A 25614-nucleotide genomic window follows, 5' to 3' on the forward strand; every position below is an offset into this window, starting at 1 on the left:
CCAGAGGGAACAGCACAATTCCTGGCAGGAGCGCACCGATACCTTTTTTCCCTTCAAGAGGACGTGGAAGAGGGCGTTCCCCGGAGGAGAGCCGCTAATAACACAAATCAACAACAACACTCAGGTCAGTCTGCCCATAGCAGCGCCAGCGCTGCAGACACCCCTAGGGGGAGGTTAGAGCTTTTTCTCAGTGCTTATGATACCTTATTGGGGATGCCTGGGTCAGGTACACAGCGCGCGGTCTGCGCCTAGAGTTTTTCGCGCAACCCTTACAGGCCAGTCGCCCCGCCCACATAGTAATGTCTGAAATAGATCAGAGAGTTTTAGACAGCGAAATACTCAGCTTATATAAGAAGTGAGCGATCCACCCCTGCCCCTGCTCGAGTCAGGGAGGTTTCTTCAGCCCAATTTTTGTGGTGCGCAGAAAGGAGAAGGTGCGTCCTGTAATAAATTTAAGAGCGTTCAACGACTTTAAATCTATCGTCATTTCAAGATGGAAGGGATCCACATGCTCAGGGATATCTTGAGACCGGACGATTGGCTCATGCGCCTGGATCTAAAGGATGCCTATCTCGCTGTGCCTATTCATCAGGCACACGTGAGTTATCTGAGGTTCTCTTGGGGGCACCGCGATTGGGAGTTCACGAGTTTATCCTTCGGGCTCTCTTCAGAACTCAGGGCGTTTACCACGCTGCTCAGGCCGGTAGTGGCTCATCTAAGAGAACAGGGCGCCCGGCTGATAATCTACCTGGACAGTCTTTCTGGGTTCGTAGTGGATACTCAAAATTCACAGCTCCATCTCCCAGCGGCAAAGATACACTCCACCAAGCGGGAGATTTGCAGGCTCCTGCAAAGGGACCCGATTTCTCTTCGGGAGCTAGCGAGAGTGATAGGTCTTCTATCCTCTTCTATTCAAGCAATATTTCCCGGTCCCCTTCATTATCCAGAACTGCAGAGACTGAAAGGTCACCATTTAAGGTGCAGCCTTTCTTACTCTCAACACCCGATACTGTCCCCTCAGACGAGAGTAGAACTCAATTGGTGGCTCACACACATGGAAGCCTGGAACGGCAGGGCCATCTTTGGTTCCACATCGGATATCATCATCGAATCAGACGCCAGTCGCGCCAGTTGGGGAGCGAGATGTGGCTCGGTAGCCACAGGAGGGACCTTGTCTCCCCAAGAACTGGGCATGCATTTGAATTGCCTCAAGCTCCTTGCTGGCTCATTCGCAGTTCGCTCTTTTGCCAGAGACAAAGCAAGTTGCTGCATCTTGCTGAAAATGGACAACGTATCCGCAGTAAGATGCATCAATCATCTGGGTTGTACCAAATCACTTCCACTGGCGGAACTACCCAAAGACTTTTGGCATTTCTGCCTAGAACACCGGATCTTCGTCACAGCAAATATCTCCCAGGTCTCAGGAGCGTGATAGCGGACTGGCACTCCCGTCATTACTCCGATTCCAGCGACAGGGACATTTTTCTCTGTCTTCAACAGATCTGGGGTCCAAGGATCTCTCTTTGTCTCCCGTCTCAACACTCAGCTTCCAGTGTTTTACAGCTGGAGACCCGACACGACAGCCTCAGCGACGGATGCATTCTTGCAGCCTTGGACAGAGGGAGTTCACTACGCATTTCCCCCCATTAACCATGATAGCGAGTACTCTGGCGAAGGCCCGTCAGGAGCAATCAGAACTAGTCCTCGTAGCCTCAGTCTGGACCTCTCAGATCTGGTATCCAGTTCTTCTGGAACTTTCTACAGATTTTCCAATCCTTCTAACCCGCTTTCCAGTTCTTCTATTGAATCAGTTGGGGCAACGTCACACCCTACTCCTCACCGGGTCCCCGACTTTGGCGGCTTGAAGGATTTCAGGGCACGATGGAGGACTCTGGGCATGTCCCTCAAGGCAGTTAATCTCATCAAGGAAAGCTGAGCCCCCACTACCCTCAAGAGGTACTCCAATTCATGGGGCGCCTGGAGGATCTGGTGTCAGGACAGGGGTTTTCACCCAGTTTCTGCACCTATAGAAGAGATTCTCCATTTCTTAGCCTCCTTGGTCGAAAGAGGCCTCGCGTTCTGGACAGTGAATGCCTATCGTTCAGCGATTTCTGCAGGCCACGACATACAAGGGGCACCACGTACAAGGGGCACCAGCTGGGGAAGCATCACCATGTTTGCAGATTGCTTAAAGGCGTCTAGCTCACAGTGCCGCATCCAACCCATTACGACAGACTGTGGGACATTAATAAAGTGCTCAATCTTTTTCTCTCATGGCCACCTAACGAGGAGCTATCACATACGGCTCTCTCCGGCAAGCTTACTACTTTGCTTTGCTTAGTTTCTTGCAGGAGAGTTTTGGAGGTCAGAGCTCTAGACCTAGGAGGCAGGACTTTTTCTCCTGACGGTATTGTTTTTCACATACGAAGATGAACTAAGTGCCACTCAAGACTGATTTCTTACCCTGCTTTTAGGGATCAGCCCAAGCTTTGCTTAGTAAAGTGTTTAAAAGCTTAAGAAGAGGTGACAGCTTCCCTCAAGACCTCTCCTAACGGCCAGCTATTCATAGCTATTCGCAGAACCCACAAAGCAGTTTCAACCCCTACCTTGGCACGATGGGTGCGTTGGACCCTAGCACAGGCAGGGATAGACACTCTCCAGTTTGGCGCTCATTCCGTCAGGGGAGCTAGGGCCTCCAAAGACTTTCAAGTTGGTGTCCGTTTAGAAGACATCATAAAAATGGCGGATTGGGCAGGGGAGTCAATTTTTAAGCAATTGTACCTGAAACCAGTAGAACAGCCTGCTTCTGTTGTGGTAAGTAAGTTTCAACGAGCATAACGTGAGCCTGCGGTCTTGACATAAAATAAAGATTTTCCATAATAAATTCTATTGAAGACACAGAGGCGAAAAGAGCGACGCGCATCACGCTAAAGAATGACTTGAATGGCATTGCAATAAACTGTTAAATCTATGCATCATTTTTGCACTAATACAATGCGCTTTTCTCCCCCACCCCGCAAGGGGAAATAGGGTTGCCATACGCATGAAGTAATTATATTTCTGTATCTTTTATCTCGACAGTGTCTGCAGACAACTCTGTCTGATCCGCAGCTCGACTCTGCTTCTTCCAGCTGCCTACAGTGAAGACCGGAGGCGAGCATTATGCTTAAACCTCCTTTAATTCTACTATTCCAGCAGATTTAAATCTTTCCTTTTGATCATCTTTTCAACATTGGTCTTTTTTCCCCCCCTTCAAACTGAAAACATTCCAAGAAAAAACTTTACATCCCATGAACCTCAGTGCTCCTGGTAGTGCCATGTCTATGTTCAGGGTCAATGCCCCATGAGCCATCTCTTGCCCAGGTCCTTTCCTCTTCCGATCAGATAACTAGCACATTTATTGAGCTCTTGCTATTATGTAAGGTACTGCATAGCATAGGAATTTTAGAACGTGATAACGGATATTTTACACATAGTGAGTGCATACATTGCTTGTGTAGTGCTGATAGAGTTATCACAATGTGTCTCCTAAACACGAATTGTAGTAATTATATGTATACATGGGTTCATTGGATATGATTCGAGTACAGCCTGACCCATGAGTATCTAACTCACTACAGGGCCCCCGGCTGCGCTTGAGAGAAAGTGATCCTCCCACAACACCAAACGGCCAGGCAAAGCTTTTCATTCCATGCAGACTGTTTGGATTTTAGTAAACTATTGCGCGAACGCACACACTCAGGCCCGCTCAAAGGTGCCTTACACTAAATCGGAGTTTCTCGCTTCGATATGTGCAGAGTGAGAACGCTCATCAGGGCTAAACCATGAGCCGACATAGTAGCAGCCGTAATGCAGGAGAGCTACAAAAATTCTGTTTAATGATAACAAACGTAATGCACCTCGGCTCCAGAAGCAGGGTGACTATTACAACACCCTATAAGAGAGCTGCAGAGGCTTCAGTCAAGGGCGAATACCAACAGATGGAAACGAGCAGAAACAGCTCTGTGCAGGCCCAGTGCTCAGCTGTACTGCAGGAAGGAGCAAGGAACTCCCACCAACTGTGTTTTGCAGCAGGTGCATCTAGACAACCAAAAGAAAACTGACAGTGTGTGAAACAGAATATCCCCATAGGGCACAGAGAAACACCACCCTCCCACACAGAGGACACTGTCATTCAGCCTGCACCATTCAGGCACCCAGGCACCAACATAATGGAATCAGTTCAAGATAGTGTGGGAAGCCAAAACCCGGTATTTTCCCAGGAGGATACTGACTTGACCCTAAGCTTTAAAGGGTTTTAGGGAACTCCCTTGTTGATGCAGTTTCTCAAGGGTTGCGCCCTATTCAGGACAGACTGGAAGTCCTTGAACAGCTGATTGGGTGCGGACTTATGACGAAAGGCTACGATGGCAAGGCCAGCACGTCCTCCAAACAGCTTGCGACTGAAGCAATGACGGGGAGAGACCGCAAGAGCAACTTTCCTTTGACTTCCCCGGGTCTTGAGGGTAAAAGAAAGCCTCCCGAGGCTGTTGATGCATTCAAAAAGCTAAAAGATGCCTTCATGTTGCGTTCAACCGTGCCAAGCTTCCTACCCAATTCCCCAGGGGTGCAAAACATAGGGGACGATGACTAGCCGGAATCAGTAGTGTCCGACTCAAAATCCTCCCTGAAGTCGAGGAGTGTGAAAAGGCAATTCAAACAAAAGCATTTGGAGGAGACCAAAGAGGCGGCTACGGAAATGTTTGATGCTGAGTCAATCAAACACCCAAGATCTAAAGACTGGCTGCCATCACCCAGGGTGGCAGTATACAGGACCCAGAGGCTATGCAAGCCTATTGAAAAAAGAAGTGAGGCTTTGGATGCGCTCTGAGTGTCCTAGACCAGATTTGCCGGGGAAAGTGGCAGACACCGGACCGAGACCCGAAAATTGTTGCACTTATCTCTAAGGCCTCCAGAGATCTCAGGAAAGGTACAGTTTGGATAAAGCAGGCCCCATTGCTAAGATTATGGACTTAGCTGAAAGGGCTAAGACACAGGTGAATCGGTAGACCCGGAAACCCTGGCCAATTGGGCACAGAGCACGGTATGCCTACTAGGAAATGGGAACTGTGCCCTGTCCTCCGAAAGGAGAAGGGGACTGCTGTTAAAGATCGATTCAAAACGAGGTGATCTAGCCACCTAGGAGGCCGACGAGGCCGCCCACGGATTTCTATTCAGCGACACTTTCGCGAAGGAAACGGGAAGGTTTGTCGGCATGTACGCGGCCCTCGAGAAGGCACAAACATCTATGAAGAAGACTTTCCCATCAAGAGTTTTTGCAGGGTCCAGACGCAGTAGAGGTCGTGCGTCCGGTCGGTACCACTCACAAAAAAGGCCCCAGAATCCTAAAGCCCACTTATTGGGAGTCCTGTCAAGAGGACTCATTTTTCCCAGCACGTGGGTCCTGTGGGGGGCAGGACACTTGTTCTTTGAAAATTGGCACGTGCTTTCAAGCGATTCATGGCTGAATCAGACAGTGGCAGGATTCCATTTGGAATTTGTTGCACCACCTGTGCAGCGAGCCAGAACGAAGTATTTCGCGCAAGCACAGGGAATTGAGCCAACTAGCAAGCAAGGGCACGACAGAATGCAGCAGCACAACTCAAACGGCCTTTAAAAGCAATATGTTTTTGGTTCACAGAAACAAGAAAGTGAGACCTGTGATGAACCTGAAGGAACTCAAAGGGTGGCTGGTTTACAGGCATTTCAAGATGGGAGTAAACCACCTCTGCAATATTATCTGGATAGGGAAATGGCTAGTGAGGTTAGACCTAACGGATGCCTATCTGACGATACCAATCGCCAAGAGACATTGCAGATTCCTCAGCTGCTTCTGGAACGACAAAGTATGGCAGTTCAAGTGCCTACCGTTCGGGTTGGCCTTGGCCCACTGGCCATTCACAAAAGTAATGATACCATTGGCAGCAGCCATGAAAGAGGGATTTGCATGATTCTTTACCTAGACGATATTCTCATGTTAGCGGAGGACAAGGAGGTACTAATCAGCCAGATGAAGTGGGCATCCAAACTCCTCTTCTCCCTAGGTTTTCTGATAAATCTGTAGAAATCTGAACTGATCCAGAGGCGACACCTATAATTCATAGGTTTTGCAGTGAAAACTACAGGGGCAACTTTAGAGCTGCCAGCGTCCAAAACGAGAGCAATAAAGAAAGAGTTGAGAGCAGCTTTGGCGAACACTTAATATCCTTGCAATCACTGGCAAGGATTGTCTGACTTCTAGCAGCTTCCATACAGGCCATCTTCCCAGGACCCCTGTATTAAGGGGCCCTTCAGAGGCTTAAGATTAGACACCTGCAGGAAGGTCTAGGGTACCATCAGTTAGTGCCCATGGACCAGGAAGGGAAACTTGAGCTGCAATGGTGGCTTCAAAACATGGAAGCCTGGAATGGCTGGGTGATCTTCGGGGATGTCCCGGAACTCGTCATAGAGTCCAACGCCAGCAGAGCAGGTCAGGGAGCAAGGTGAGGTCACCTGGAGACAAGCAGCAGGTGGTCCCAAGGGGAACTGTCCCTCCACATCAATTGCTTGGAATAGCTAGCAGGCTCTTTTGCAATGAAAGATTTTACCACAGGCAAAGCAGAGTGTTGCATCCTGCTCAGGATGGACAACATCTCGGCAGTCCGATACACCAACCACCTGGGAGGGGACCTCTGGCATTACTGCCTCGACCGGAAGATCTCAGTGACAGCGGATTACCTCCCAGGAGTTCAGAACATAGTAGAGGATTGGAACTCTTGCTACAGGCACGACTCTAGAGACTGGATGCTCCAGAGAGAGGTGTTTGTGAGGATGGCGAACATCTGGGGCCCCCTAGACACCGACCTAGTCGCCTCCAGGTTGAAAAAGCAAATACTGAAGTTTTTCAGCTGGAGGCTGGACCCGTAAGCGCAAGGAGCGGGCGCTATTCTTCAAGCGTGGTGGAACGCAGTACACTACGCCTTTCCCACATTCATATTAGCGAGGGTGCTAGCGAAGATCAGAAGGGAGAGTGCAGAGATGGTCATAGTAGCACCAAACTGCAAGTCGCAAGCTTGGTTTCCAAATCTGATGGAACATTCATCAGATTTCCCGCAAATACTTCCTCTCAGGGAGGATCACCTGTCGGATCCGGCAGGGAATTTTCACACTCTGACGAGGACGGCGCAACTACCTCTACTAGCATGCAGGGTTTTGCGAGCAGATGGAGCATGCCAGACATTTCTGGAGCAGTTTCAGTCTTTATCAAGAAATCATGGGCCCCCTCTATGCTCAAATGTTCTGAGGCAGCTTGGGGGAGATGGTGCTGGTGCAGTCTTCATCCCGTTTCAGCCCCTCTAGTTCACGTGCTGAATTTCCTAGCGTCCCTAGCCAGAGGGGGCAAAGCATTTCGCACCGTAGGAGTTACAGGTTACCGATTTCAGCAAAGCTCGAACCGTTGGATGGAGCCCCCGGGGATAGTGAGATTGATGCGGAGAATGAGTGTGCCACCTATCCGTAGATACGCACAGCAGCTGTCCGGGAAGCTAGCAATGATATTGTGCCTGGTGTCCTGTAGAAGGGTATCGGATTTGAAGGCACTTGAGATGGACAGGAAAACGTTCTGCCCAGAAGGGGTGACCTTCTCCATTGCGAGAAGGACTAAGTGTCACTCGGTGACGATTTCATACCCCCATTTCCTGGACCATCCTAAACTATGCGTAGCTAACTGTATCGAGGAATATGAAGCAAAGATGTCCGAGTTGAGACTGGCAGAGGTTCCCCAGTTACTCATTATGCACAGAAACCCGTTTAAAGCAGTAGTAGCAGCAGCAACTATAGCTTGATGGATGCAGGAGATCGTGCTCATAGCAGGCATAGACGTGGCACGTTTCTGGAACGCATCGAGTCAGGGGGGGGGCTATGGCCTCCAAAGCCTTTGGGGTCGGGGGGAGTCTCCAAGCTATCCTGAAGGCAGCGGATTGGTCCAGCGACCCCATTTTCAAGACATTCTATTTTAAGCCAATTGCGAGTGTTGCGACGCGGTGGTGGGGGTTACCTTTACCATTAGGCCATCTCTCCGGCTCCTTTCAGCATCTCTATATCACTTCTTGGTAATGTTATGCCGTATCGATGTGCGCAGGACTTCGGTACACTGTCAAGCCCTCCAGGGTCTAGCACCCACATTGGCGGCTGTCTTTGCTTGCACAGCACTTCCCGGGAGCTCACCAGGCTCCGTCGAGTCTCCGGGTACTCCGGTACACTGGAGCAACTATGGACGTCTCTGGAGTGCCTCCCCCTTCCAGCTGCCGTCCTTTGGGACTTTGCTTCCCGCTGCAACACTGTGCGACAACTTCTTCACCGTTGGCTTCAGCGGTCGCTTCCACTTCTGCTTTATCCGCCACTTTACCTTCTGTGGTTTTCCCAACTACTTTGATTTCTCTGCTTTCTCCATCTTCCTTTCCTTCTTCCGCTCCTTCCACCGGCAGGTGAACACCAAGTTTAAATGTCCCGCGTTCTGGCTTGGAATATTAACTAGAACGTGCGGTCTCTTTGGCAGCCTCATTGATCATCATTAGTTCTTTTCTTTTCCTTGTCCCAGTACCATAATGGTTTTAGAGTTTTGTTTTGTTTGAACTGTTTGTTAAACTGAAAGTTATTTGAAACAGAAGATGTTCTGTAAATAGCAGTTACATTACTCAGCTCCACTTTACAATAACCCATCACTGTTTCAGGGGAGAATGGAAGAATCATGAGTTAGTGTAGTTACCACTTTCTCTAGATATGGAACTCCTCCCATGTGAACCTCCCTCATAACACTACCCCCAGGATCAGGAAGCGGCTGCATTCCCCTGGACACATGAGGAGGAGGACAACACTGGAGTTTTAGTGATGATTTTGAAGCATTCATCACAAGCCTCAGGTCCAGATGGAGCACAGACAACTGCAGGAGGCCCGGTAGGGGGCAGGGCCAGACCGGGAACAGACAGCAATGGAGCTGAAGCAAGAGTTGGGGGTCACATGACAACATCAAGAGATGGCAAGTGGGCTACAGCATTCAGACCTTTTTGGAGAGCGTAGATAAGATGAGGGACGGCAAAGTGATGTGATGTTACTGAATTCAAGTCTAGTTTTAACCATAGGTAGTATCAGGTAATGCAGGATCCTCTTGAATCTATTAGAGTGTTTGATAACAGAAGGAGTAGGAGCTGGTCACAGCATCTATATGCCGGAATACTGAGGAATCAGCTTCAAAGTGGATCCAAACCAATGTTTTAGTACAGTGAGTGAAGGTTTGAGGGACAATCTGATGGACAGTAGCCTGATGGAGGAAGGAGCTAATCAGATGAGGTAATAGCATTCAATAGGTGCCGTAAGGAGGGGATATGAATGAGCCCTGTACGCTGCAGGAGAGGTTTGGGAATTTGGATTGGAAAGGAGGGAGAGGGGCATCCGAATTCTGATGTAGAGGAAGGAAGCAATCCAGGATATTGTGAAAATATTAACCCACATAGTGCTTTGGTAGGAGATAATTCTACTGATAATTCAAGGAGGATTAGTGTGCCAACAGCACAGTGGTCTATATTCAGGGCTCAAAATGCCAACTGGTGACTAGCAAATGGGTAGTGATAATTGACAGCTGGCGAGTAAGAAATATTGTACTGTGTGTATGTGAAGAATTGAGGTGGCAATGGTATGCCTGGCTACTAGCTTGCAACTTCAGATTTTGTACCCTGCTTAACGCATTCGCCTTTCAGACCAAAGGTGACTACAGACCTGTTGCCATGCACATTCCCTGCCGCGACACTAGTATTTTCCCCCCTGCCGTGCTTTTGCAACTAGATTTTCCCCCACTATGAGGTCTGCATAGCTATATTGGCTAAAGTACTTTGAGTCTATGGCATGCCCATTGGGTATAGACTACCTGTGCCCCTCAATCTGCTCCGATTCCTGCTTTCCACCATATGCTATGTGCATCGACGTATCCAATCACACATGGCAATTGAACATTTCCCTGCAAGACACCCAAAAAAAATAAAAAATTAAAAAACAAAATCTAACCAGAACTCTACATCTCTGCCACAAACTTTGATAACTCCATCCCAGCCCATGTATCTTTAAACTATGGGCACACAAAGATTTCTTCTCAATACAGATAGCACAAATGCCCTCAATATAAATCACCTAGAATCATACAAGTACGCTAATCCCAGGTACTTCTAATCCGCATACATCAACAACATAGCAAAGCCATCTTGCTTTTCCCCTCTGTCCCTGCGAATCAACCCCAAACTGCTTTTCTTCCAGGTCCTGTGGGGCCAAGAGACCACGCATACAGAAACAGAGCATGGTTTAAAGCACAATAACATCAGTCATAATTAATTTACAAGACCCATTAGAAAGATTTTAGACCCATTATTATACTCACATTCTCAGCACTGGAAAGCTTGAAAATTAGCTCATTGATGGGAATGGTAGATTGCTTCTGGCACTCAACCGGTTTCTGGTTGAACGCTTGTTCTAATGATGTAGTTGATTTTAACGTAAAAAGTCTAGATTTGAATGGCACAACACAATCATCTTTAATGTATGGAATACTAGTCCGGGCACATAGTGACTCTATGCTATCAAGTCTGGAAAATTCAACCACAGCGTGGGTACCCTAAAAACAGAAATGAAAAAACAGATTTAAACAATGAGGTTTTGTATTCTTGATAATTCACTCTGATTCTGGATGGTTTGTTAAATAAGGTTGCACAACCTAACAAAACAGGTTAATCAATGTAAATGCACCTTTCAATCTAAACAATTTATAAAAAATATTACATATTGCATACATCGTGCTATTTCTTATCCCTGACTGAGCAAATATACTTAACCCACAAATAAACTCCACTTTCAGTGGAGCTGGTCAATTTTTAACAATGGCACAAAACTTTTCAAACTTGTACAATGGAACAGATCGGTCACATTGGAGTCAGTTGTCAGGAGAAACAGGACAGCCTCTTTAGCACCCCCATGTGTGTATCCAAAAAGAACTGTGGTGTATGGGAATCAAACAGCTCTTGGTTCCGTTATCTCCCCCAAATGCAAGTTAAAGTTCTTAATTGATTACTGAATAAGCAGAGCATTTGCTTACATTTCTCAAGGTTTGTGTGGGTACCTTGATGAAACAGAAGTGGAGCATACTAACATATTTTCATATCATCTCTACAGATGGCGCTGAATGATACTGGACTTCTCTATTTAAAATGCACAGCTGGAGGCCACCAGGGGGCGCACAGGTAATGGCTGCCTAGGTGCCGTGCTCCCGCCAAGGCTGGGACTTTCATGGGGATTGAGCCCCCCTTCCGAGGCCCCCCAGGCGGATTTGCCGGGCTTGTTCGTGTCGGTGACCCCCCCCCCCCCCGTGGCACCCCCACCCGAAAGAGCTGAGCTCGAGGCCCTCGGGAGACCAGAGAACGGGCCTTGACAGAGAGAACGGGCCTTGACAGAGGTGCGGCCGAGAGAGAGCATTCGGCTCATCGACCAGGGAGGAGGAGCGACCCACCGGAGAGAGGAGATCAGCCTGCAGACCCGGCCCCTGACAGGCCGCGGCACCCGAGAAGGCAGTGCGGCCCGCCGAAGCGAACAAATCCAGCGGGTGGATCCGGCCCCCAACGAGCCTCGGGAAGAAGAGACGGCCTGCCGAAGCAAGGAAGCCGGCGACCGGTTTCGCCCCCAACAGGCCTTGGAACACGGGAAGAAGAAGTGGCCCGCGGAGGTGAGGTGGATGACCGGAGGGGCCAGCCCCCATCATCACCGGTCCCCCCAGCCCCGGGGGGCGTGCGCCCGCTCCCAGGACAGCGGCCCCCAATACGGAACTTGGGCCTTCCCTACCCCCTCTTCTCCCCTCCCTCACAGCCTGCGCATATCCCTGGCAGAGCGGGCCCGGTGGGAGGAGCGGTGAGGCAGCCCTGATCCCGGCCTCCAGGTCTCAGAGATTGCGGTAGCGGGCCCCGACATCCCCAGGAGCCAAGCACAGTGAAGAGAGGGCGCGCCTGGGGGCAGCGGCCCCAGCGGCTCACCACGCAGCGCTCCCAGCCCCCCCTGCAGTCGCAGCTCCCCCCCCCTTTTACAACGGGCCCATCCCCAGCAGCACAGGCCGCCGAGGCCCCCCACAGTGCATCCGAGCCCGGAGTGGACTCCACCGAGGTGGGATCGTGCCTCCCCCTCCCCCGAGGGGACCCGAGACCCCTGCGACCCGCATCGGCCCAGAAAAGAGAAGACATCCATCTGCTCCGGCCCAAACAGGTGGTGGACCCTGGGCCTATCCCCAGGGCGTGTGCCCGCCAGTCACTTCCCGGAAGGACAATAGAGGCAACGGACAGAGACGGCGGAACGGCGCCGGCGGTCACTCCGCCCTGCAAGACTACACCGAGACGAGGAGAGGCAAAGGTGTGAGGCCCCCACCCAGCGCTGGTGGGGCGCGTGCCCGCCTGGAGGCCGCCCCTCCCTGCACAAGGGCGCCTGTCCCCCACGGGCTACCCCAGAAAACCTTGACCCGGCACTACATCAAGGGGCCCCGGGGAACCCCCCACAGCTCCTGGACAGCGGAGGACCCCGCAGGGTTCGCAACAGAGGACTTATGCACTGGCTAGAGACCCTACAGGCATTCCACTAAAGGGAGATGGGGAGTCCTAGCGGCAGCTTCACTGGCACTGGTGTCATGGCTCACCCAGGGGCCTCAACGGAGTCCACGACGGCGATGGAAAGAGGCTTCGCTTCCATCCTACAAGAAATTAGGGAAATGCGGTCAGACATCGCCCAGAAGTTTGAAAAGATGGACCAAAGGGTGGACAAAGTTGAGGACAGGCTCCTACAAGTGGAAACCAACCAGTCCTCATCAGCAGCCCAGGAGATCCAAATAAACATGAGGCTATCGGCCCTGGAGAAAAGGGACGAGGAGAGAGCCAGGCAGATGGATGACTATGAAAACAGGGAGCGGAAGAAAAACCTAAGATTTTTCGGGATACCGGAGACGGAAGGGGAAACAGAGAGGGACTTAACCCGAGTGGTGAGAGACATCATTACCCTTCTGTTTGCAGAGGAGATGACCACAGAACTCACGTTCGACAGGGTGCACAGAGCAGGGGGAAAGGCGGGGAATCCTGGTCTGTCCTTGCCCGGTTCCACTACTACACGGAAAAGACCAAGGTCCTGGAGGAAGCGAAGAAGGCGGGGGTGACCACTTATAACAACACCCAGATCACCATTTTCCAGGACCTCTCCACTTACACCTTGGCCAAGCGCAGAATGTGTCGCCCCCTAATGCAACTACTCAAGGAGAGGGGGGTGCGCTACAGGTGGGGGTATCTTTTCTCCCTGACCTTTGAATATATGGGCCAACAGACAATGCTGGTCACCGAAGAGGATATAAGAGGGGCCATCCGGGATTATATGGTGGAACCCACCCCTCGAAGAGGCCCAGTCTGCACAGCGGCGATGAATGGGGGAGGCCCAGGCCAGTCGGGCACCAGGAGAAGGAAACCCGGCTCGCGGAAATGCAAGAAACTGAATACGCCGCCGCCCGCACTGGAAGGAGAGCATATGGACTCGGAGGGCTGACGGCGGGGGAGTCCCGTCCAGCTGCGGGGCAGGAATGGAAATTCGTGAGGTTTCAACGAGGACAGTGTCCCTCTGAACAGCAAGTATAATGGATGCTGCCGATGGGACAAAGCGGGGGGGTGGGGCTCAAGGAAACGAGCATTGTACTGTGAGCCTGGCCGAGGGGGACAGGCTGGTGGTCCGGCCAAATGCCAGTACTGGCAGGACTAACTGGCTGGACGCGGGGAAGGGAGGATGGGCATCATCTCAAGTTGGTTGGGGTTGTTCTTTTAGGGAGAGGGGTCGGGGGGCAGTTGGGGGTCAGTTTTAGGGCCCCTCGAGGGAGAATTCAAGCAATCAAGTTGCGAGACAAAAGAACCGGAACAGGAGTTGCGATGTGATGTGGGTGGCCAAGTGGGAGAATTGCATAGACTATGGCTGAAGGCTTGCCGGCCCTGGGGGTGGGCACCTTGAATGTGTGGGGCCTGAACACCCCCACCAAGAGATCTGAATTCTCTACAAACTAGGGCTAAACTGGACCTGCTTTTTTTGAAGGAGACACATTGGGCTCAGGGGAAGGAACCCAAGATGAGGGGAGGAGGAATTGGCGAGATGCTCTGTGCATCACACAGGTCTAAGAAGAGGGGAGTGGCTATCTTACTAGCGAGGGGTGTAGGCTTTGAACAGGAGGCCACACTGAAGGACCCCGAAGGCCGCTACCTATTGGTAAGGGGTTCACTACAGGGCGCCCCCTAACTCTCGCGGTCGTTTATGGCCCGAGTGAGGGTCAAGCTCAGTTCTGGGAGAAAGTAAGGGACAGGCTGAAACTTTTTGTGCACGGTACGGTGGTAGTGGGGAGAGACTTTAACATGGTTCTGGAGCCGTCCTCAGATAGAAAACGTGTGGGTCCCCCAATCATCAGGCCCGCGGAGAAGGCCATGGCGCGTAATTTCCAGAAGGTTAACTTTGAGCTGGGCCTGGTAGACACAATCCCGACCCCTAGGACAGACGTCCCCTTATTTACGTACTACTCGGCCATACATACCTCGTAATCTAGAATGGATTATATCCTGGTGGACAAGACCCTCCGCCCTTATATCTCGGGCCACAGGGTTGACCCGGTCCCCTGGTCGGACCATGACATGGTTCGTGTCACTATTGCTGGCGCAAGGAACGCAGAGGACGTTGGAAATGCAACAACGCCCTACTGAAAGACGAGGTCCTCGCTCAGGAAGTGCTAGAGGCCATAACAGAGTTCTTTGAGCTAAATGATAATGGGGAGGTTGGCATACACACAATGTGGGACGCTTTCAAGGCAACCCTACGAGGTGTTCTCATCAAAATAGGAGCCCAGAAAAAAAAGAGAAAGGGAGGCCCGGGAAAAGACCCTGAGGGAAAAGATAGCCCGACTCCAGCCATGTGGCTCCCCGGAGCGGCCTCTCGAGCATGACCGGGTCGCCGTCCTGGAGACTACAGGCTCCAACTGAAGGACCTCCTCCTGCACAAAACAGAGAGAAGTCTCCAGATGGTTAAACAAAAATATTACGATAAGGGGGACAAGGCGGACAGGATCCTAGCCTGCAAGTTAAGGGAGGTCCAGCGTAGTAGAATGGTGAAGGCGATGAGGAACGCTCAGGGGACAATGGGTTACGACGCTCCCCACATAGGGGGAGGCCTTCCGCCAATACTACGAAAAATTGTACACGTCAGAATATGATGAGGGCGATTCTCAAATAGAGGACTTTCTGGGGTTCATTCAAGTCCCGGCCTTAACGAGTGGGATGAAGGTGGGAACCTGCCCGGGGGAGGACGGTTTCACGGTGTACTTTTACAAAAGTTTCAGCTCCACCCTGGCCTCGCACCCGGCGAGGGTTTTCAACTCAGTACTGGAGGGAGGCATTCTCCCAGAGTCCATGATGGGAGCCATTATACCGGTGTTACCCCAGGAGGGTAAGGACCCTGCAGAGTGCTCCTCTTACCGCCCAATATCATTGCTAAACACGGACGTGAAGATCCTGGCCAAGGTGGTGAGGAAGCGGATGGAAGGGATAATGCCAAAGCTGGTCCATGGTGATCAAGTGGGTTTCATTAGAGGGAGGCAGGGGTCGACAACATCCGCAAAACGATAGACCTGTTTCATTATGCACAGCAATCCGACCTGGACGCATGTGTCCTTTCCCTCGACTCGGAAAAAGCCTTCGATAGGGTGGAATGGAGGTATATGGAACTCCTCCTCCAGAAAATTGGCTTCGGGGCACATATTAGGAGCTGGCTGTCCACACTCTACAGAGCCCCCACAGCAAGGGTTCAAGTGAACGGGCGGTTGTCCGAGTCCTTTCCTCACTTGCGGGGGACCAGGCAGGGTTGCCCACTCTCCCCTTTGTTATACGTCCTCACGATGGAACCACTAGCCATAGCGATCAGAGCACACCCGGCTATCAGGGGGATTAGCAGAGGTGCGGTGGAATTTAAGTTATCCCTGGTTGCGGACGACATTCTGGCTAATATGGTGAACCCTGCCTGCTCGCTCCCCCCCCTTCTTGTCCCTGGTGGCCACGTTTGGGCGCTTCTCGTGGCTGAAAATTAACCCAACAAAGTCAGTTCTGCTCCCAATGAAAGTACGGGACCCCGAGATAGAACCGCTGGATAGGTTTGAAGGGATAGCAGTGGGTAAGGTCTCCATACAATACTTGGGCGTCCTGCTGACCAGGGATCTGGCTAAACTAGCTATTACCAACTACGACCTCATAATGGCAGGAATCACATCGGACCTGAGGAGATGGGCTAAGATGATCCTGTCCTGGTATGGCCGGATGACAGCGGTCAAGATGAATGTCCTGCCAAGACTTCTGTACCTATTCACAGAGCTCCCCACCAAAGTCCCAGAGCAGACCTTTAGGGATCTACAGCAAGCAGTCTGAGAATTCATATGGCAAGGGAAAACCCAGAGGACTGGGAGGGCGATCCTGACGCTGCCGAGGAAGGAGGGGGGGGTGGGGGGGGGTTTGGGCTCCCCAATTTCCGCCTTTACTTCTGAGCTGCTCAGTTGAGAGTCCTCCTGGAACATATGAAAGAAGGGATGGGGACGTATTGGTCATACTTAGAGGACATGGACACCCACCCCCTGAAGGTCAGGGACCTCCTGTGGGCCCCACATAAGTCTATCCCGGGAAAGCTAAGAACCCATCCGACCTTGGGAGTTCTTTGGGAAATCTGGAGGGAGGGCCCACAGATGGCTTATCTTACTTCATGGCCGTCCCGATGTCCTCCCTCTGGGCCCACAGACGGTTTATCTTACTTCATGGCCGTCCCCGATGTCCTCCCTCTGGGGACTCCCCCTTAACCTGGGTAACAGGGGGTTTCGGAACTCTCAGATCTGGTCAGACATGGGAATGGAATGGGCAGGGCAGAAGTTTAGGGAGGGAGAATTCCTGCCTTAAGAGGAACTGAGGGATGCACTGGGTCAAGGGTCCCTTACCATTTTTGAATACCTCTGCCTCAAGGGCATATTGTGTGACCAATCTTGGGGGCAAAATCTGAGGAGGCAGCTGACCCCCTTTGAAAAGTTCCTGGACACTGCGACCTCGAGGAAGGGCACGATATCGAATATGTATAACATTTTGAACACCATTAACCTCCCTGAGAGGCGGAGCTTCCGTTCATTCTGGAATGATCTGGCTGGGGAGGTTATCTCAGAGGATGCTTCGTCAAGGATTTTTAAGATTGCCTTCCACGGGAACCTATTCACCTCGGACATGGAACATAATTTTAAAATTTTGTAGGGATGGCACAGGGACCCAGTGAAACTATCAAAAATGTTCTCGGGCTTATCACCGAGATGCCCGAGGGGATGTGGCCAGGTGGGGTCTAGGAAACATGTGGTGGCTTTGCCCTATGGTCCAGGATTTCTGGGGGAGGGTTCGGACCTGGATTGCGGAGGTTTCGGATGAGCCTCTTCCTCTGAACCCTCTGTCGATGCTGTTGGGCCTCCCCCTGGGCGGGAAGGGTGGCCTTGGCACAGAATTGGAAAAGCCCGGAAACCCCCTCCAAGGAGGAATGGTTGAAAAAAGGTAAAGAACATGTTCTTGATGGACAAACTTACTGCAATGGTGAACAATGACTCTGGTTCTTTCCTGGCAAACTGGTATGGAGTGCAGCAGTCCTGGGGATGGGACGCCCACTGATACCAAGCATGCACCCATGTCCGGGGGAGAGGAGGTGGGGATCGGGGAGGTGCCGTAAACAGACGGAGTGCTCATGGCCCGGGGAACGGCAACAGTAATCCACCGGTAAAATAGTCACCAACCACATCATCTCCAAAGTATAGGATACGAAGAGAACATTTAACGTCTCCCGAGTTTGAAGTTTTAGTATGATTAAGGGGGAGGGGGAGGGCCAGAGATGGGGAGGGGGAAGAGGGAGGAGGGACAAGGGTGTGGAACGGGTCAAATGATTGCATCTTATGTCCAGTTTGTAACAATAAGAAAATGCTAATAAAACCAAAGTTTAAAATGCACAGCTGGGCAGACTGAACTGCATCTTGGCACAATGACTAGCCAATCAAACAAGCAGATATTCAACAAAGCTGGCGGGCTTTGAGGAAAATGATCATGTGGTGGATGCAACAAATTGTCAGTGAAAAGGCTACATGGTATCGGAGTATTCCAAGGAAGCCAAGTTGGGCTACAAAGAAAAATCCAAAACAGGCAGCTAGGCCCATGCTCTTTAGTCTGCAGACTCAAAATGGTTAGAGTGCTCAGAGGAGTAACTCGACAAGGTAGGTCATTTAACTGTGTGAGCCAATAGCCGTGGTAATCCATGCCTGGACTGTTTTTCGAAACTGCATTTTTGGTAAATTTCCCAAGTGGGCTGAAATCACGTCAGTTTAAGAAAAGAGTTTACATTTCTGCCCACTTGCCGAAGTGGGTTTTGTTTTGTGATTTGTTTGAGGTCTAGGAGCAATTGCTTACAAAATGAATAAGAGCAAAATTATCCACACTCAAGGCTTGTTGGGCAAATTCATAATATCAAAAGAGGATCAAAGTTCAATTGTTTTAGGCTTTCAGAAAGGCTGCTTCTATAAAAGCCATTACAAAATTCTGTAACCTTTACCTGGCCAAACATAAAATCATACACGCAGGCGTGGAAAAACTAGAGGACAAACAATACTTACTTTTTTCTTTCTCAGAATGTTTGAAATATTTGAACCGGTTGCCATTTTTTTTTATCACAGAAATGTTCACCGCAGCGATTTTAACCATGGCCGTTTTTAGTGATTTTTAAAGAAAAACATATAGGCGTTGTGTTTGAGGGGGCAAGCCACTCAAACAAAGAAGAAAAAAAGAAATGCTAAAAGTGGCAGGGGTGAAAACACCAGTTAAAATAACATCAGTGAAAATAGCCACGATTAAAAACACATAAAATCATTTGAACATGTTGCTGAGATGCAGCTGCTCTATTAATACTTACATAACTTTCATAAAAGAAGTGGGTGTTGATTTTCCCATGTTGAGATAAATATTTAAGGAGTTTCTTCTCGTTAATCTTGGGAGGACAGCTGATTAAAACAGTATGTTTTGCCTGTTGCTGTCTTTCTTCTTGCATTTCAGTGAAAGTTGTCCACAACCTTGCACTTTCCGAACCTGTAAAAGAACATTTATGTGAGATTGCCATCCAAACCAAAACGACAGAATAAGTACTCAAAGGAGGGCGGGAGGGTGTATGGAATTTATAAAGCACAAACCTAGCAGGCAACAGAGGGCTGTACAAAGTAAACATGCACAGGGTTAAAAGTTGGGTATGGGTAGCAGAGGTAAGAAGACGGTGGGGTGGAGGGCAGAGACTCCTGACAGAAAGAAATACAGATGAGTTGAGCGTTCAGCAATTGGCAAGATTTTCTTTGACGAGTATGGTCGTCAGATCTTCCTTAAGAATAGAATGAAGGTGGTCTCATCTATGTTGGCAACTTGTTCCATAGACAAAGTGCATAACAACAAAAGGCCCATTTCCTGTTTTTTCCTTCTTGCAAATCTTATTTTTTATTTATGCATTATATATAGTTGGCAGCAGCACTTTTGAATACATCACAGCATTAAACTATTTCTGCGAAACATTACACATAAAAATCAGAACCAGATAAGATCAAAAATGTCCTCATTCCATCACTTATTCAAGACAAAATAGTCATGGTTTTTCGCCAAAATAAAATAAACAATACACGATTCCCAATCACCACTCATAAATCCAACCCATAACATATCCATCGACTACAACTCAGTTACCCCAACGCCAGTAATGTTTTCCTTTGCAGTTCCTCAAGCGACCCACAATACATAAGATGATGTTGCACAGTTTCCAGATTAAAGTCCCCACATAGACGACAGTGTCGATCATTCTCTGGTAGTTTTGTCCAAACCCCCACAATCTCCTTGGTTTTGACTGTGTTGAACTTCAGCCCTATGTAGTCCCATACCAAGTTATTTCCCACAAAACTTTGACCTCCCTCTCCATTACATATTCTACAATGTCACATGCTTCTTCGTGGCCAAGTCAACGAAGAGTTGCTCATTACTTTGTGAAGAAAGCAATTCCTTCAAGTATTTCTTGTATTGGCCATATGGTAAACTCTGCACACGATCAGGCACCAATATATTCCACTGCGCTCCTATACCTAGTGCCCAGCAACTGCCCCCATGTTTCCAGTCCGTAAAGCAAATCAAAAAAGTCACAATTTTCATTCTGGGGCTTTTAATATGCGCTTTGCAGTGCTCACATTAAAGTTATGGCCAGTGTAAAGCTTCCTACTGGCTCTGGCTGTCTGCCTCGGGATAAATTTGGCAGCTAATCTCCATGCACCCCTGCAGGCTAGGACTAGAATATAGGGCAAAAGGCCCAAGGCTTAACCTAAAACACAAAATGCTTGTGTGGGCCCGTTTTTTTTGGTCAAATTAGTGGCCCACCTTTTTTGCCAATGTGGGCCGGTTTGATAGTTTGATGAGTTACTGGACTATATTGTGGCTAATAGTTTTGATCAGTGTTGCTGAATAAATATTCTCTAAATGTACAATTTGCCTCACATTTTATCAGAAACCTCCCCATTGGATTATTCAAACAGCGTCACAAAAGGAATCAATTCCCATTTGCAACTGTGCAGCACTTTTTTGTTGGTGCCCGAGAATTGTATGCCCCAGTCCGAACCTGTTTGCTGCGGGTGCTGGGTGTTAGAGTAACTGGCAATAAAATTTCTCCCGCCCGAAAGCCCGGGAGAAATATTATTCTCAGCCACTTGCTAACACCAGGACCAGAAGTGATAATGCCAATTCGCAGAAGTCCTTTTGAAAAGCCTTCTGCAGCAGGCTGCATTATTACTGCGGGTACTGGGTGTTAGAAAGTGACTGGCAATAATATTTCTCCGGCCCGAATGGGCGGGAGAAATATTATTCTCAGCCACTTGCTAACAACCAGCACCATGAAACACATATTTGCTGCAAAAGGGCCTGGCTCCCCCACCAAAGCACTCCATCCACCTTACCTCGAAAAAGTCTGAGCTGAGAGTATGAGAGGGGGGCTGAGATCCTCCTCTCACGTGATGACGCTGCATCCGGGCTGGGCTCATAACATTGATACAATTTTTTTAGCCCAGTCCGGGTGCTTCTGCCTCGCCTGCCGTGCACGCTGTGCACAGACTGAGAGGCAGAGTTTGGGCACAATTATTTTTAATGAGATTAGTATAGAAATATCGCAGTTGGTGCGACATGATTGATTAAATATACAACAAAACAGCAATATTGCATTGCAAATTGCGATGCAATACCGCTTATTTTATGCCTTGCCGATAGGACACCTGCCCTACACATATCCTGAGACACGAGATGTCGCACAAGGCCAAAGATCACTATGGCTCATGGCCTAGAAATGAGGGATGGCATCTTCTTTCCTCCCCTACTCCTTTCTGGCTCATATCTTGACGACATGTCAGTTGTCTAAGGTTGGTTAGTAAGAAGCCAACCTATCAGAATCCCTAATTTTTTTTATATTAAAATGATTTATTTTTATTACAAACTTTACATTAAACATCGTAAAAAAGGGTTTTGACCTTTTGAAAAACATTTTAAAAATGAGTGAGACCTCATCAGGCAGTTACTTAGTAGACATTATACATTCTTGTTCCTTCTCCTTCCATCTCTTTCTTATGTGCGTGTTCCTCTTCTGAATCCCTATGTTACGCCGCTGATGAAGCAAGGTGCCAGCCAATTACATAGTGTAGAGATGTCTTTTACTGTTATCAATTGAGAGGTGGTCTCAGGAGGAGCCATAAAACAAGTGTTACCCAATTACAAAGGTAATAGAATATATATGTAATCACCATTTTTAGCCAATCCCCTTAGGCTTTGTTAACTAAGATTATAGCATGATGCCAGTTATGACGAATGTTGAATATATAAATTGTTGGTTTTGATAAGCATGTCGAGAGTGCCAAGAATTCTATGCTTCTATACTGTCCATGCTTTATTTTGACGATACCAACGCTGGATTTTGCCTTGCACTTTGTCCATTTGCGTTATGGAGTCTGGTTTGAAAACTCACAATCCAGAATTACAACCAGCTCTATATCACCACTATGCAACAGGCAAAAGGCAGGGATCCTGGCAAATAAAAACAATAGTTTAGCCCTATTCAACTGTATCTCCCCGCTGACTGGTATGCTTTTCTCCTGCCCAATAATTATTTAGTCAAAAGGACCAGATTAGCCCAATGTCAAGCGTTGCAACTTGGGCTGGGACGAGATGTCTGTGGTGGCTCTTTGCCCACCAAAATCAGTAGGAACAAAAAATAATTTGTCTTCTTTGGGGTAACAGTCGTCAGATTAGTCGGCCCAAGTTCAGACAGGGCTAATAGGGAAGAAGGAGAAGAATTTTCTACCAGTTCCTCATTATTCGCTCTCAAGGATGAATCACTATTCTGGGAGTAAAACAGTTGTGATCTTTTTCTGTTTGGCATTATCTGCAAAAATGTTTGACTTTTTGTTCTTAGGTCAGGCTGGGCTGATCTCAAAAACTGAGAAGTCAACTGGGCCAAACAAACCCATAACAGGCGAAACCTGTGCAATCATTTCTCCAACACTCGGGAGGGAGCGAAAGAATTTATGAGAAGATCTGTTTTTATTGTTGTTCGTAGATGGTCAATTCTTGGGAGTTTTATGTTATACCCTTTTCCGCTTGGTCTCCTGGTCGTATGAATTTTAGGCTCTTGGTGGTGTTCTTGTTCTAAAACATACATCAACCGCTACCTCCATAGGCATATGGTCATCATCAGCTGGAGTCGCAAATAGGACCGGACACCCGATAAGTCTAGAGTGCCATTCCAACAGGACGGAAGTACTATTTGCGTCAAACTGTAGAGCACCATCAAAACTGTCCAATTCTACCCCAAAAGAAATACTATCAAAGGGCTTAAAAAGAGGTTGCAACAGGAGTTTAACGTTTAGGTCGGTACTATGTCCTTAATATTGTCATATAACCTCAAGATTGATTCTAGAACTAGGTGCAAAGCAGATACTGACCATGGACCAAGCATATCCAAGTTTGGTAAAATGGTTGAATATCTACGCATTTGAAGATTTCGAGGTGTGAGATAATCTCTAGGAATAGGCAGCGTGGGAAGGGAGGCATGAGGAATAGGTGGAGGAGTGACCTGGTTACTTGCAAGAACTGATGTTTGGTCATGGTCTCCCGTCAAAGATGGATTATTTACAAAGCAAGACTCGTCACCAAGTCGCAACACAAACGCATCAATTACTCATCTCGAATAACCAAATCGGCATGCTCCTCCTGTACTGCAGCTGTTCCAATAGAACGGTTGTCAAATTTGATGAAGTACACCATCCTTAATTTCAACAGTATGGCAAATCTCTGATCTTAATCCGTTTTTCTTTTGAGAGAGAACAGCAGCAGCAGAATGGGAGGTTAGGGGGGGTAACTGTCCGCAAACCTCAGGTGGCTCATAGGACCCGACACCTTGGTCCCAGCAGTACTGTTGCTACGAAGATTGTACATGGAGGTAGTTAGAGGTGCCATAGGAGGAAAAGAGGAGGATTAGTAGATTGCCATTGATATGGGAAGGATAAACATAAGAGATATGTTGAATTAAAAGTGTTGAGATCCGATTGCCAGTAGAGCAAAAACGACAAAATGGAATATAAAGAGAAAAAAAAGTAATCTGTGGATACACAGCACTTACTAGCTTTCATTGTGTAGGAGTCCAGTGGTTCAGACCCCACGTCCTCCACAGACCACACTTGCCACCATCAGGAATGTAAGAAAGACCTCTGGTCTGGCAATACAACACTCCTTCCACAGAGCAGAGTGCAGTCCACCACAGACCACACCAGCCCGCACTGCCATGCTGGAAGAGGGCCCACAAAGGCACTCTGCTTCCCAAGAAAACATTTATTTACAGACACCAATTTAGAAACTGATCCAGAGAAAGTTTTATTTACAGTTAGTGGACAAGACCACCTATTACAACGCTGAGCAACCCCCAAAAAATGTTTGCTGGGACCTATGATACATTATTTGGGAACGATAGCTCTTTCCCAAGCCACCTGCCCCTCCTTTAGGCAACGCCCCTTTATTGCACAGCATCCAAGACGGCCCTAAACTTAGCCCCAAGCCCGGCCCTCACCAAAACCATATCCGCCAATGTTATCCACGGACCTGCAGTGTCCTGGTAAGGACACAGATAACAGAGCCTCGGAGCTCCGTCGGATGGGCCATGAGCATGTGCGATGTTCGAGCATGCGCAATAGAGCGCCCGGGAAGCAGCAGTTCGCTGCAGGGACGGAATAAATGTTTAACCTACCAAAGGCTCCTGTCATCACTACAGGCCTGTGCATGCACATAGCATATATTATATATATTCAGTGAAAATAACTTTGTTAAAGGGATGTTATGGTTCGAAGTAAAACCGAAAAACCCCTGAAATTCTCAAGTTATGGTAAGCTAAGCAACCAGAACTTGCGCCACCACCGTGCACTGCTAAGACTAACACCCAGGACATCAAAGATGACATCACAAATGTCATTGATGACATCACTGATGACATCACATGTCTGGCTCCCTCTTTTTTCCTTTACTGACATATCTAGGCCACATGAATTTCTCCAGTAACAGTCAGGAACTAAAAATTCAAAAAGGTACTATATTTGTAGACTTATCCTTCAAGTATGTTCTTACAGTAATTCCCTTAGGGTCCAGTCACATCATATGAAACATATACATAGAGCATGGGTGCACAACATACGGCCCGCGGGCCAGTTGCGGCCCACCATGCCATTTTGTCCGGCCCGCGAGCCACAAAGACTTTCCTAATGGAGGGCGGCTGGCAAGCAGCATCGGCCGCCCACCATTAGGAAAGTCTTTGTTGTCTTCCGGGCCGGACAAAACACTGGCCCTCATTGGCTCAGCACACATCCACCACGTCGCTCCTACAAGCCACGTAGTGCGCGTGTGCTGCACCAATGGAGTGCCAGGACTACAGCTGGCGTGGTCCATAAGGCTTGATGCCGGAAGGCATTTCAGCCTTGGACCACGCCAGCCGTAGTACGATTCCAGTTACCTCGCCAGCGTTCCAGCTTACCTGCCTTCCAGCACGTCTCCGGTAAGTGGTCCGTTTGTGTTTGTGTGTCGGGTCTGTTTTGCTGTATGTTTGTGTTGTGTATGTTGAGATGCGGGGGTGGGGGGGTGTCGGGTGTGCATGAACGTTTGTTTATGTTGAGATGCGGGGGGGGGGGTGTCGGGTGTGCATGAATGTTTGTTTTGGAGTGTAAGTGCGGTGTATGTTGAGATGCAGGGTCTGTATGTGTGCATGCTTGCTAGTTTGTATGATTTGGGGGGTGGGGGGGGTTCTGGTCCGTATGGGTGCATGCTTCAGAGTGTGTGTGTGCTGAGTTGGGGGTGGGGGGTTTGGGTCTGTATGGGTGCATGCTTGAGAGTTTGTGTGCTGTGTGTGTGT

General features: G+C 48.9%; 1 protein-coding gene across 1 annotated transcript in view; it reads right to left on the reverse strand.

Moving 5' to 3' along the window:
- MTPAP (mitochondrial poly(A) polymerase) overlaps nucleotides 1-25614 on the reverse strand; it is a 361093-nt gene that overhangs the window by 312502 nt on the left and 22977 nt on the right. Inside the window, exons 2-3 of the mRNA XM_069648089.1 lie at nucleotides 19072-19244; nucleotides 10445-10678 (exon numbers count right to left, since the gene is read on the reverse strand). Of these exons, the coding sequence (XP_069504190.1) occupies nucleotides 10445-10678; nucleotides 19072-19244 (407 nt within the window). The remainder of the gene's footprint in view (nucleotides 1-10444; nucleotides 10679-19071; nucleotides 19245-25614) is intronic.

Source organism: Ambystoma mexicanum, chromosome 2q (genome assembly GCF_040938575.1).
Source record: "Ambystoma mexicanum isolate Mex_15411 chromosome 2q, UKY_AmexF1_1, whole genome shotgun sequence".
In the NCBI taxonomy this organism is placed as follows: domain Eukaryota; kingdom Metazoa; phylum Chordata; class Amphibia; order Caudata; family Ambystomatidae; genus Ambystoma; species Ambystoma mexicanum.